Source organism: Globicephala melas, chromosome 18, assembly GCF_963455315.2.
Source record: "Globicephala melas chromosome 18, mGloMel1.2, whole genome shotgun sequence".
In the NCBI taxonomy this organism is placed as follows: Eukaryota; Metazoa; Chordata; class Mammalia; order Artiodactyla; family Delphinidae; genus Globicephala; species Globicephala melas.
Window position 1 is genome coordinate 5,616,347 of NC_083331.1, and position 14,675 is coordinate 5,631,021.

At 44.4% G+C, this 14,675-nt stretch overlaps 1 protein-coding gene across 1 annotated transcript in view; it reads right to left on the minus strand.

Moving 5' to 3' along the window:
- The window catches only part of FLT1 (fms related receptor tyrosine kinase 1), a 173,145-nt gene that overhangs the window by 113,212 nt on the left and 45,258 nt on the right, over positions 1–14,675 (minus strand). The window contains exons 4-8 of the mRNA XM_030882597.2: positions 9,133–9,257; positions 5,310–5,472; positions 5,064–5,200; positions 2,027–2,201; positions 912–1,029 (exon numbers count right to left, since the gene is read on the minus strand). Coding sequence (XP_030738457.1) covers positions 912–1,029; positions 2,027–2,201; positions 5,064–5,200; positions 5,310–5,472; positions 9,133–9,257 — 718 coding nt within the window. The remainder of the gene's footprint in view (positions 1–911; positions 1,030–2,026; positions 2,202–5,063; positions 5,201–5,309; positions 5,473–9,132; positions 9,258–14,675) is intronic.

A 14,675-nucleotide genomic window follows, 5' to 3' on the forward strand; every position in this document is an offset into this window, starting at 1 on the left:
TCTGAAACAAACAAAAAAATCTCCTTTCTACTGCGACGGCGTGAAGGGGCATAGCACGAAGTCTCATTTTCTCTTTATTTCCCTATTAACGATCTGAGGAAACTGAAAACAAATGCTACAGCCATATGATACTGAAAGCAAAACAAGCTACGGGTGAGATTCTATATCGTATGGGTTGTTTTCCTAATCAGTTTTGTACTCCTTGTTTAGAATGTGGTGGCGGGAGCCAAAGATCCTGGCGTTGCAAAATGATTTAACAAAATGACAGCAGATTATCAACAGATTACATTGTCTTACAGCAGGTATTGGGCTCGCATTAAAAAAGACCGCCTGAAGAGTTTCTGAATTTGCAAACTTCGAGCCAAAAACCCCTTAATTAGTTCAAGTAGGGCCATGAGTGCATCCCTGCCACTGAATAAGTCTTGTCTCTATTAATGTTTGTTTAATTTTAAAACAAGACTGGAACTTTCAGCCCAGCAGTATCTCAAAGAATTAATTTTCGATAAGAAGAGAATTATTATCCTCCTCACAAGGGCCCACTTCTTCAGGGTTAATAGAGCGTGTTACACACTAGAGATGCTTCCTAATCGTTGCTCATTGACATCACAGGAAGGTTGAGAGAGGCACAAATTTAGTCGCAGGGAGTGAATGACTAAACTGAAATGAGCACTCAGAAAAGGAATCCCTTGCTCCATCCTGTAATTTACATTATTTTCCTTCCCCTCCAGCCCTTCCCACCCACTCCCCTCCCAGCCCAGCAATCAGCCCAAGTTCTTAGTTCTTCACCACTGTCTGGGAAGCTTTTCTTGATTTTTTTTTTTTTCTTTTCAGGAATTCAAGTCACTGGGCTCCTGCATCTTCCTACTGACAAAGCATATCTTAAGCTGCTAGGAACATAACTGTGAGCCTACCATACAACTTCTGGCGAGGGAAACGCCTTCACTTTCACAGAGAGCCGATAAGACCGCGTGCCAGCTACAGTCTCAAACACCTGCTGCTGTCGAGGTTTCACTGTGATGAATGCTTTATCTTCGAAAAGAGAAGTGATAAATCCATTAGAAAAGACTACATTTATGTAAACAAAAGAAAACCAAAAAAAAAAAACGCCAACCCGCTGCCTCATTCAAGGAGGGTGCAACCAATGACTAAATAGAGCTGAATTAGGATCCAGGCCATCGCTGAGCCCAAATACCGATCAGTGAATAAAATCACTTCAAAGTACTCTAACTGGCTTAATACTTGCAAAATCAAGTCCCAGGGATATAAAAACCCAGTGGCAGGGCAGCAGAAATAAAACACCTTAAACACCTATACTGAAACAACAGAAGTATGAAGATACTTCTAAAAATCTACCCGGCCAATGTGAATACCACGGGAGAAGGTTGTTCCACGCCCTTCTAAAATAACGAATTTGATATAAGACATCAACTGGAGAAAGTCAAAAGAATATCAAAGGCCGTTGATAGAACGGTCCCCTGGTTTCTGCTCCTTACAAGTTTTTCTTTTCAGTGGTAGAAACAAATAAGGTTTATGAAAGATTCTAAAGAAGGTGAAGTATTTTCTTTACAGAATTTGCCTACTGGCACTGAGCAAAACTAGTAGGACTTCAGGAGCGTAAAACCAGAGACAGAAGAGCATCAATTCTAAATAATTTATCACAGCATCTTTTTCTCTAAATCAGTAGCAGTGCCTGAGAAATTTCTCCCAGAAAATGAAGGTAAAACGGACTGTATTTTTCTGTTTTGTTTATACGCAATACTAAATAAAGAATTTCACATAGATTCTAATACCTGACTTATTAGCCACAATAAATTTGTAAGGAAAAGATTCTCTAGCCAGTGCAAAAGTATTACATTTAAAGAACACTTGATGTGATTTGCTCTTTGGCAGGGGCGCGGAGGGGGACAAAGTTGTATTTGTTCATGACAGTGTACCTCTTGGCCAAAAGAAAATTTACGCTTGTTTTTTTTTTGAATAGAACCCTCCAATTCTGCAATGATTAGAAAGCAGAGCATGGGTTGCTTACCATATATATGCACTGAGGTGTTAACAGATTTCAATGACGGGCCGCTTTTCACATGACAAATGTAAAGTCCTTTGTCTCTGTTCTGCACTTTGTCAATAAAAAGAATGCTGTAGAATACATTGTTGCGGGAATTGCGTCGGTCAATTCGTTGCCTTATAGAGGCTCTCTTATTTATCTAGAAAGAAAACGGGTAACAAACGTAGAAGGAGTCACTGTTTGCGCTCAGAGTTACAGCATTTCTCAGATGATTCCTCAGACTAATATTTTGCGCTAAGAGGCAAACCCGCCCAGAGCGAGATGCACACAACCGACATCTCTGTCTCGACGTGTTTCCAACACGCGCCGTGGCAGCACTGACTTAGCACTTCATTTTCCTCAAATGGACTTTCACACACGATATCTCAACAGTTTCTCACAAGCCAGGGAGATTGGCAGGGTTATTGCCCTTATTGTAGATGAAGAAATTGATGCATCAGAAACACTGGCCAGTGTAGCCTGGGAACTTGGGTCTTCTGAGTACAAATCTAACTCTTCCCTCTAGCACCTCCCTCTCTAACCAGTAACCTGTTCTCTAGGCAGTGGTATCCCACACAGACTCGGGCCATGATTAGTATCTGGATTAATCACAGGGTTTCTCTTAATACATCACCACGTGAGTTTTCTTTTGCTTCCTTTTAGAAATGAAGGGAAAGATTATGAATCCTGGCTACACCTATTAAGGCGTAATGATCCTAGTTTCATTATTTCCCGATTTGCGCAAGGCTTGCCAATATCTGCTAAATACCACGAAATGGGTCTGGGGGCCTGCAAAGCCATCAACAAGTTTAGCCAGCGATCTGCGGGGGGCGGGGGGGGGGGTGCCGTCCTATGTTTGCAGGCGTCAGGCTCAGCGGTATAAACTGGCCACAATGACCCACTCCTGGCTTTGCGAAGATGAGGTCACTGTGCTTTTTCCTTTCATTGTTCCTTCCTTTCTTTTCTTTCTTTTTTTTTTTTTTAAGCATTGCATTTTATAACACATAATATGTTATTTCCTCCTCTCAGTTCGTCCCCGCGAGGAGGCATGGAAAAAGACTTTGGAAGCTGGTCAAACTAATCTCTGGGTCTTGAACTTAGCTCTCCTGTGTGCCACGCTGGATGAATTCTACCCACCTGTCCTTCTACTGCCCTGTTGGAACAGACACACGTTACGCCATTTTCTCCATTCTCAGCAGCGACCACAGAGAAGACATCGATCATAGCAATCAAAAATCAGAGATTCTGGGCTTCCCTGGTGGCGCCGTGGTTGGGAGTCCGCCTGCCTATGCGGGGGACGCGGGCTCGTGCCCCAGTCCGGGAGGATCCCACGTGCCGCGGAGCGACTGGGCCTGCGCGTCTGGAGCCTGTGCTCCGCAACGGGAGAGGCCACAGCAGTGAGAGGCCCACGTACCGCAAAAACAAAACAAAAAAACAAAAAACAAAAAAAACAGAGACTCTGTGCCCTGCATGAAAGACTGAGGGACCATCGGCAACTCTGTTCACGTCGGTATCACTTCTCCCTTCTCCCTTTGAGAAGGCTTTCCTTTCTCGGGTTCGAGTAACATTGGTATTGTTTCTGCCCTGGTACCCTAAAACTGCCCCTGGGTTTCAGAACAGGGTCATCAGCACCGTCCAGCAGCCACGTGTGGCTATTTAAATTAAAATGAAACAAAATGTAAAATTCGGCTCCTCGGTCCCGCAAGCCACATTCCACGTGCTATTAGGCATAGGTGGCTAGTGGTTAGCGTTTCAGACCACTTCCATCACAGCAAGTTCCACTGGACAGCACCATTTTCGAAGGTTATGGGCATTCAGCAGATGTACTACATACTCTCACTTACAGCAGCAACACGGACAGGGTACACGTCTCTTCCCTCGTTCCATGTATTGAGTATATGATTTCCATCAAAACCCAGAATATATTATTGCTACAACAATATACAAGTCGTAGCATTTTTATTTCAATGAAACAATGCCATTTTCTAGAAAATACCTTATGACTGATGAGTCAATGTGTCCCTACAGGGCACTTGTGGTACCGTTTTGTTGCTAAGTTATTCTGTTTTCATAGCAAGAAACGTATATATTGTACAGCACAGGGAATAGAGCCCAATATTTTCTAATACCTGTAAATAGAGTATAATCTATAAAAATTTTGAATCACTATGTTGTACACCTGAAACGAGGATAACATTGTAAATCAACTATACCTCAATTAAAAAAAAAAAAGCTCGGGACTGATGCATTAATCTTAATTATACATGCATAATTTAATCATAAGCTAACTTCGTGACTGGGCCGTCTGAATGACGTAACAAGTGATTTACCTGGGATATGCCACATGAATCACATAGACATACAAGAAATGGGGCTGGAACCACTTTCAGATGTTTCTTAACAGTTTATCAGAGATTCCCCGCCTATACGTTTTTAAAACAATGATTGTTTGCAAGGATGTTTAATTTGAATGGGAACACAACTCAGCCTTCATTCTTCTCATTTTTCTGAAGGGCAGAATTGCTCCTTTGTCACTTAACAAGTGGAATATTGGATGGCTGGGTTGTATTATCTTTTCCAAACATGCTCCAATCAGGTGCCTGCGTGTCTGCCAGTCTCTTAAATTAATGCGCCGAGACGACAACTTTTTGTTGTTGTTTTTACAAAAGATAGTCCCTGCCTGGCATGTACTGATAAATTTCTCTCTCATCTCTAAATCCTACAGAATCATTTCCAAGGATGAAACAATCCCCTTTTCCACCCAGAATCATGCAATAGAAATACCAGCCTATACACTTCAAAACAAAACCTCCAGACATCAAAAGACCGTATCTCTGCCTATCACACTCATGAAATGTCAGGCAAGGGAAGCACCCAAACCAAACCCACAGCTTCTTTATCGACTTGAACTGCCAGGAGTCAGAATATTCCGCTTTCTCCCACTTCAAAAACTCAGTTTAGCATTTCACTTGCTAAAACTAAATACTGTCCTATAGAAGAAATAGAAAAGTAGGTCACTCACTTCCCCGGGGTAACTCCAGGTCATCTGAACTCTTGTGTTCAAGGGAGTGGTGGCCGTGCAGTTGAGGGTGAGAGCATGACCTCTAAGTAATCTGACTGGCCTTGGCGTGCTGATTTGGACGTCTGTGATTGTGTTGGCTGCAAGCATAAGAAGTCACAGTTTTAAAAAAAAAAAATCAACGTTTCATTAAGCAGATAAACCCTTGAGTATTCCGGCTTATGCTCATGCTTTCGGAACGTCACTTACTTTGTCGAAGTGTGAGATAGTTTGTCTTGTACTCATGTCCGTTGACTGTTGTTTCACAGGTCAGAAGCCCTATTTCTTTGTATGTTGCATTTGATATTATAAAGCCCTTCCTACTGTCCCACGTTATTCTTTTTCCATCAGGGATCAGAGTATCAAATGGAAACTGGAAAAAGAAGAAACATGCTTTCACAAAATCGTATTAGCGCTGTGGTAAGAGATTCCCTCATAGTTTGTGAAAATGTAATTTTTACCGCAAATGAGAATAGTGCAGGCAAAAACTCCAGGTTGTCATAATTGGTTCTTTAGTTTTCTTTGCATGTAGGAAACGATACATTAACTATGACAAGCAGGATAGTTTGTTATTAGTCTTAGCAAGAAGCTGCACCCCTCTAGGGTAGACCTAGTGGTCATGTCAGAATTCTAGCGGGAGTGCCCGTATCTCTTTGGCCTCTGGGAACCTCTGTAATAAACTGGCCTGATACTCAATAGAAAAATTAATTAGGATTTTTTCCATTAGGGCTGCCAGGTTATCCTCTTGGTCTCATCATCGGGAGCTTTTAACAAGCCATACCTTGTCCTCTCATTTTGCATGATCTGTTAGAGGTGGCTGTCTTAAAAGGACTGTACATAATTCCTGGTCCCCCAAGACTCATAGCATTAACTTGGCACTCACTGGGGTTATCCCTCTGGGGAAGACTGAGGGTACTGACTCTGCACCTGGAAGGGAAGCGCCCAGAAGCAGAGGCTCCTGACGGTGAAGAGAGCCGAAAACGGACGTGAGGCCAGAGACAGTTATGAACGAAGTGCTCGCAAATTCCTAGACGTATTCCCAAACACAGCGAGGCCGAACAGAAGTAAAGAGCCCACGATTTGATTCTCTGCTTATGCCTTCTCCTATATATCAAGGACTTAATTTACACCTTCTACCTTGGGATTAGACTTTGTAAAGGGCCACTGTCTCATAGAGCAGCCCAGCCAAATTCCCGTGAGGCCAGATTGGCAGCCAACTCCAGAGGCAGTGGTCTGACAACTGCTTTTAGCCCCAGCTGGACAAGGGGGAAAAAAAATCAGATCACCTTCTCACAACAGATTATAAAGATTCATAGAATTAACTGCCATAAGGAAGTTTCAAATCTTTTCTATCTTCTTTAAAAAAGCACACACCTGGGCTTCCCTGGTGGCGCGGTGGTTGCGAGTCCGCCTGCCGATGCAGGGGACATGGGTTCGTGCCGCGGTCTGGGAAGATCCCACATGCCGCGGAGCGGCTGGGCCCGTGAGCCATGGCCGCTGAGCCTGCGCGTCCGGAGCCTGTGCTCCACAACGGGAGAGGCCCGCGTACCGCGCAAAAAAAAAAAAAAAAAGCACACACCTTACATCGCTCTATCCACAATATCCTTTAGATATACTGCTTGCGGAAGGAGCGAATCTGACCGGGATTTGTGATCTGATGGCAGAGATTTCTACTCCAAAAGCACTGGTTGCCTCTCCCAGTGAATATGTCTGCATTGGTGTATGTTACCAGAGCGTTACGTGGGTTTGACATGAATTGCATCCTGTTTATGAAGAACTGAAAGCAATTAAAGGATGCATTTCATGTTTTAGTAAATTAGGATGCTACCTGTAAACTTAGGAATGCCCTGCATTCCGTCGGGGGGGAAAAGGAACCTTCTGACTGGGTACAAACTATTAAAGGAAAAACTCAGAAAAATATAAGTCAGGGATTGAAATCTGGGATGCTTTAAAAACATGTGAAAACGAGCACGTGCTGAACCTACAAGAAAGGTTGGCTGATGGACTTGGTCTGCACAACTTAAAAATACATCAAATTTTCCTCCGAAGTGTTTCTCTTACTCTATCCGTTACTGCCACTAGTTGTAGTTCATTGACAAAGTCACTTTCTTTCTAGCTGACGAGAGCTAAAATAGCAAAAGACTACAAAGCCCATCAGCTGTGGCAGGGTGTGTGTCATAAAGGGGCAGACAGATGGGCAGTCCGGAGACACTGCTGAACAGGGAGGCTTGTCTCTAGCTGACCGGGGCTCTGCTGAAGCAGGCATGGGAAAAGGCGGGAGCAGCAAGTTAGAAGAGAAAGGACAGTAAGAGAAAAGGAAGGGAACGATCTTCTGTCAATTTCATGTCAGCATATATGTGTAATAGGTTAGAATATTTTCAAAATATATGTGATACACCAAAATCCTGGTTAGAATGTTATGCTTCTCTCCCTTTTTATTTTGTATTATAGATCAGGGTGGGAAAACACAGAAAATAAGCTTTCCCTCCCAAACTGTTTGCAGGTGGGAATTCGGGAAAGTTCCTCAAACAGACAAGCGATCTGCATTAGGGCGAAAAGGCAAGGGGTGTGCATGAAAAGAGAAGTTTCATATCCTCATGGTTTGTTCCATGTCAGTCACAGACCAATTATCATCTCGGACTCAGAGGGGTAATGGCAGGCTATGGAAAACGTCACGATAATAAATCGATTATTGGGCATTAAACTCTTGGATACGTAACGTGAACAGCTAATCCTTGAACAGGCCTTACCTGTCCCGGGCGTGATCCCGAGGGCCTCCGAGCACCTCCTGTAGCCTTCCTAACAGTCAGGTGAGGTGGGTGCCCCTGTAACCTCTCCCATCTCTCCATGGAGGGCACTGATGTGGAGGGAGGTCTGATAACTTGCCCATTTTCCAGCGGGTTAAGTGGAAGTGGCGGGGGTGGGGGGTTGCAGAAAGAATTCAGGTGGTGTGGCCCCAGCCTCTGCTCTGAACCACTCTGCCCCTCCTCCTATGCAAACTAAACCATGAGCAAAGGATGGCAGGAACACGGAGGAAGAAGACAGGACACGGGCTCCAATGCCCAGTGTGGCCTGTGGCCTGGACGTCCCTAACTCCCTGGGAACCTTAGTTTTTTCTTCCACCAAGTGAGTGTGACCCCGCTGGCATTTCCAGCTCCAACATACTACAATTTTATATTTCCTGGCGATGATACCCAGTTGTCATGGGAGCCGAGACCTGTCACTGATGGACTACATTGAAGATTTAAATCAACAACTTGGGGGAGTGAATGCAAGGGGAGAAGACAGGGAGACACACTACCTCTACGTGACGGGCAGCGCTCGGTGCTGCCTTGGGACAGCCTACACTTTTCCTCTGAAAGCTCTGAGCTCTCAGGAGCCACTAGAGTTTTCCACGTGGGAAGTTTTTATCCAACTCTCAGACTCAGCACACGCCTAAAGTTACTGCAGCTGGCATGTCACATTTTAGGGCTTTTGTCTTTATTACATTTTACTCCGAATCTTTTTCCTTCTCTACATGCACAATTCACAACATAATATGAAGAAAAATCTCATTTATAGCTTTTTTTTTTTCCCCTAAGAGGTTAAATTTGGATGCCCGTCGGAAGATAAGCCTTTTGTTACAAGGACCAGCCCAACTCAAACCAAAGCAAGAGTTCTTAAATGCCTGGCGAGTCAGGTACCCTGCCTGACAGTTCTTCCTTCAGCAAAAATCTGCATTAGTGATTCGTACACACAATAGAATTGGTTTTCCTGACACTTACAGACATTCAAATTTGTGGCAATACATAAAAATGATCACGATTGTAGTTCTTTCATTATTCACGTAGATTTACACTCAAGACATTATCCTTTTAGTCCATGTAAGTACACGCAGGGGGATAACGCCTAACACTTACATAGTAAAAAGCCGTTACAGAAAAGTCCGCCGAGAAAGCCCACATGTCTCTAAGATAACTATTCCAGAGAGAGAAAACAACTCAAAATTCACTTGCAGTAAAAGGCTTGTGAGAGTAGCACTACTCATTTTTACCTTTTTTAAAGTAACAGTGATGTTGGGTGATGTAACCCGGCAGGGGATGACGACCTCCTTTCCTTCGGTCATATTTACAATTTCCGGGATTTCACTGTGCATCTCTAAGAAAGGTCTACCTGTATCTGAACAAGAAAATGAAAATACATAAACATAAACGATCGTATTAGGAACACGCAGACACTGCAGCTGGCGAGGCAGCACGGGCACCACCAGTTACATCATTCTCCTTTCGTGTAACCCATAAATCCACGTTCTTCTCTCGGAATCTGGTGTTTCTGTTTCTCTAAGAAAACCGAATTCCTTATTCAGGTCTCAGCCTTCCGTCAGGGAGCCCTGATGCCCTACTTTGCAATTGTGACCTGGGGGGTGGGGGGAACAGTAAAGGTGAATATTCTGCATAAACTTCTTTCCACAGCTATGCTAAGTGCCTCAGGAAGCGCCCTCCAGAGCCTTTGTAAGAAGTCAGAGGGGGCGGGTACAAGGGTCCTCTGTCTTTGGAGCACAGATGACGGCGGATAGCGGCAAGTGAGGTGTCAAGTTGGAGAGAGGATTAGCATTTGAATGACAGAAGCACATGCCTTCGCCGTTTTCTAGAGCTTAATGGCAGCCTAATAAGATGAGAAGGTCCCAGCTACTTCGGGGGAGGGGGCGGGCTAAAGGCAGGAGAAGCAGTGCGAATACCGCATTTATTTCATGTGTATGTGACATCCGTTTGTTTAGCCTGCACTGCACATCTACTAACAGCAAAGCAGGCGGAAGTGACACAAAGAGGTCTGGAAAGGGCTTTACCTCATCACCGAGAGACCACCCTTCAAAGTATGGCATTGCCAACTACAGATAATTGGCACTTGCCGTCTACCTTTACAAGGATTGAATCATGAGCCGCCGCAGCTGCTGAACCTCAACACCCCCTGAAAGGAGTTCAGGGTGGAGATCAGGAATGAGGCGCTCCGTGCTCTGGGAAAAACTGGCAGAACAGGTCTTCAGACAGTTAGATATTTTAGGAGCCCAATTTTTGCATCTCCTTGTATCTAGAAAAGCACTAAAATCCTTCAAGGTGACGCCTGCTCCTCGTGACTAGCAGAAACCTTCTGCCAAAAATATCCGCTTGATCGCATGGACTCCCTCTTCACACCGAAATCACATATACACCGACCTTCTCCCCTCTCTCTCTGGAGCTGTTTCTCAGAGCTACCTGAAATGCTGACCCCGGGCTATAGTCTTCATTTTTGCCCCAGATGAAACTTAATTCACAGCTCTCACGTTGTGCATTTGTTTTCAGTCGACAGAATTTTGCCAGTCTCAGGACCACCCGAGCGGCTTCCCTGCGATACCTCTGGAGACCGGAATGAGCATCCTTCCAGAAACATTCTCACGGTGCACTGTGCCCTTGCCCTTGGGACTCCACTGACAACGATCTCTTCAGGAGATACTGTGCTCTCCGCTTCTCCCCTGGCTCCAGCCTTCTATGCCCAGATGGAAAGAAGTCCTGTGAGGACTCTCTGTCTGGACCCTCCCCTGCTTGCTATGGTCTAGGAAGCTCATCCTGGATGCTGAATGGAGGACGAAGTGGAGAAAAACAAGAGTATGAAGGAGGCCACGGCTGCCTGGACTAAATGGGGGCTGCAGACATGGTTATGGATTGAACTTTGTCCCCACCCCCAAAATGATATGTTCTACCCCCCCCCACCAGTACTTCAGAATGTGACCTCATTTGGGTCAAATAGGGTCACTGCCAATAGAATTACTTCAGTTAAGTAGGGTGGGCCCCTAATCCAATCTGCCTGGTGTCCATATAAGAACATGGCCATGTGAGGACAGGCACACGGGGAGAATGCCACGTGGGGACAAAGCAGAAGTGGAGCGATGCAGCTGCAGGTCAAGGATCGCCGGCTGCCAAGGATCGCCACCCCCCGAACGTAAGGAGAGCCAAAGAAGGATCCCCTACGGGCTTCAGAGTGAGCACGGCCCTGCTGCCATCTTGAGTTTCTAGAATGTGAGACAATAAAGATTTGTAGTTTTAAACCCTCCCCCCCCCCCAAAAAAAAGTGACAATGCTGTAGCCTGCTGAAGGTGAGAGAGTGTGACATACACTAGAGGGGGCCCTAGAGAGACGGATGCCCTGAGACACAGATCCCTACTGGTCCTCTGGGAAGCCTCGCTGGGCCAGCCCTTCCTGCTTCTACCCTCTCCGCCCCAGCCCATCTCAGCGGCTTTGTCAACGTCCCCAGGACTCTCCTCTTAGAGCACTTATAACACTTCTTCTCTGGCTACACACGGGATGATGAATTCCTAGGAGAGGAAACAGACCATATTCATCTCTGCCTCGTGTGTATTAAGTGAATGAATGAACACATGAATGAACACATGAATGAATTGCTCTCCAACCCTGTCACTTTACAGATGAGAAAACAGAGGCCTAAACAGGTATAGTGCCTTGTCTCGCTGTGAACAGAGCCAGGCCCAGAGGCCAGTTTCTCCTGAGCGCCAGCCCAGGGCTCCTTCCCTGCCCCCATCCCCTCATCACCGGGCCCACCTCTCCCCATCATAGGAAGGGCCTTCTTGGCAATTGTCTTTCAGAGATAGGATGATTGTCTCAGTTCCCATGTGCTATGTCACACTACCCAGTGTTGGAGGAATTCTGAGAGGTCGCTCACCGAGGGACAGGGCTGGGTGGGGGCAGGCTTTGGGACGGGCCCAGCATGAGGCTCAGAGTCGGGCTGGATGGGTGGCAGGGAGGCAACAGATCTTGGTTAAGAGCACACATTTTGGAGAATTCCCTGGCGGTCCAGTGGTTAGGACTCTGTGCTTTCACTGCTGCTGAGGGCGCGGGTTCAATCCCTGGTCCGGGAAAGCCGCAAAGTGTGGCCAAAAAAAAAAAAAAAAAAGCACACACTTTACAGCCGGGGTTCAAATCCTGGCTCTGTCCCTTCCTAGCTGTGAGACTGTGGGAAAACCGTTTTACCCTCTGTGCCCCATTTGTAACATCTGCCTCAAAGGGTTACTATGAGGCTGACATGAATTCATACGTGTAAAGTGCTTAGAATTTTACCTGGCAGAGAGTACAATGCTATGTATGTGTTAGCCGGTAATTTTCTTCTTCTTATGAGAGATTTGAACTTAAAGAGAGAGGGCAGTTAGGATATATGGAAATCCTAAATCATACTTATGATCTAAACTATAAAAAGTACAAATCTATATTCATATAATGGCATAGAAAAAAGGCAAAGTGAATACACTAAAATGTTAGCAATGATTATCTTTGAGTGTTACGGGTTGTTATTATTTTCTTATTTATCTTCTGTATTTGTCAGATTTTCCAGAATGCTCATGTATTATTTTATAATAAGATTTTAAATTATTGCATTTAAGTCTCAAATTCTAAAGCACCATCCAGTTTTACTTGAGGAAAACTATACATTTTGTCCCTGATTTAATTCGGTTTTGCCCACTATACTAGAAGGAGGCATTAACTACCACATTTGTAGTTACAGGTCTATTAGGAAGGCTCAGTGGGTGTAGCATCTGGAGAGAGGAAAAGTTAATTATACAGAGACAAAGATTCACTTATCAGCACGAAATTCCTCCCCTGAATAAAATTGCTGAGCTAGACATCCAGGCAGGGACTATTGGGATTTGATCATTCCTTTCCTTCCTCCTGTGAGTCTATATTTTTGTCTCCTTTGTGAGTCCCAAGGTAAACACAAACACCAGGAAATGGTTTAATTCACGTAACCAAACGGTAAATCCTTCACATTTAATTTACTGTCTCCTTAAGCAACTATTTTCAACAAAGGACACTGGCATAAAAAGTTCCTGCAGGAAACAGGAGACCTCAGTGCAGTCATTTTTAGGCCCATGAATGCCAACCCCAAATGAAAACAGAAGCGGCTAATGCAACGTGCCTTTGAATTTCGTCTTTCCCTTGCTCACTTTGGATCCCTCAAACACTTGAATTTTATGATAGCTACCGGCCTTTAAAAGCCGATTCCAATTTTAGCACTGGGCCCACTGTTCAGAAATATCAGAACTTCAATGATTTGTGTCCGTCCCAGCACAATTCAAAACACATCATCTGTAGCACAGTTAATCGCGGCATTTTAAACCCGCTATGTTTGCAAGGGAGCTTATGCCTGTACATCCACACCCACACACCCACACACAGAATATTCTCCAGGCTTATTAATAGTATATTTCCTCTGCAATTTGTTTCAAGGAAGGGCTAAGAATGAACTTGCCTGACATATTATAATACAAACATTTTTTGTTTTGTAGGACCACAGTTACAGAAGAGGTCAAGGTTCCATTAATATCACCAGTAAAACCACTTACTACTCCCAAAGGACGCATTTGTCTTTGTCACAGAATTAAAAATGACTTCCAAACCCAGCCAGCGCTGCAGAGTGGTTTCCTGAGACCAAATTGGCTGGCTGTCGAAAGAGTGAGGAAGAGCTGCTCCAGAGATTGCTGGTGTACCCGCGGTGCAGACACACTGTCACCAGGGACTCATGCCAACACCAGCGACGGGGAGGTCATGCCACCCACCCCTCTCTGAACTCTTAGAACTCAAAGCAGTGACAGGAAACTGGCACAGAATATGAGGTTTTCTCATCCAGTGGGAGTAGCTAGGCTGTCATCCTTCAGGACAACAAGCAGGCTAGGACATAGGGAAAGATCAAACAGGGATCCTTGTTCAGGATGGTATTACGTGTTTTTTCCTTTTAAAATCTGTAATCACTCTGGCACATCAGGGCACGCAGACACAGAGGCCCCAGCAATGCAATCCTCATGCCACTCCATTCCCCAATGGCATCGCCTGGGAGTTCTTCTACTGGGTTTGGAGCAAGTGAATGACCCAAGGATTTGAGGGAGCTTTTCAGACTTGAAGAGAAGTTCGGGAGTAAACATCTTGCTTCCTAGCACTTGTTCATTCCCATGATGTTCATAAACTTTTTCTTGATTTGCGTTCCCTTTAATTTCATTTTCCTTACCTATAAGTCCTGGTCAGAAGGACTCCTAGTTATTTTCAAGGAGGATGTGATTTTAATTTACTGAGGACGAAGCGAAGAAGATAAGAAACTAATTAACCAATCCCACGAAAAGGATTCTACCTGGACACGAGAGTTTTCACAACGCGCAAGTCTTTGCATTGTGGACCATTCTTAGTGCTCAAGTAGAGTTTGTTGACAGGTGAAATAGTTCATTTGAAACATGAGCCAAAAAAAAAAAAAAGAAAGAAAGAAAGGAGGCAATTTCTTCTTGACTTTCATTGCCCATCAAAGCTTTTGAGAATTCAAAAAAGAGCTTTGGAGCAACCACAAGAAAGCTGAAATAGCTATACTAATATTATGTAAAATAAACTTTAAAACAAAGTATGTTACTAGAGATAAAGAGGGCATTTTGTAATAATGATAGGGTCAATCCAGCAGGAAGATATAATAATTATAAATATATATGCAACTAACAGAGCGCCAAAATACATGAAGGAAAAACTGACAGAATTGAAGAAAATAGAAAAGTCAACAATAGAAGATGAAGAT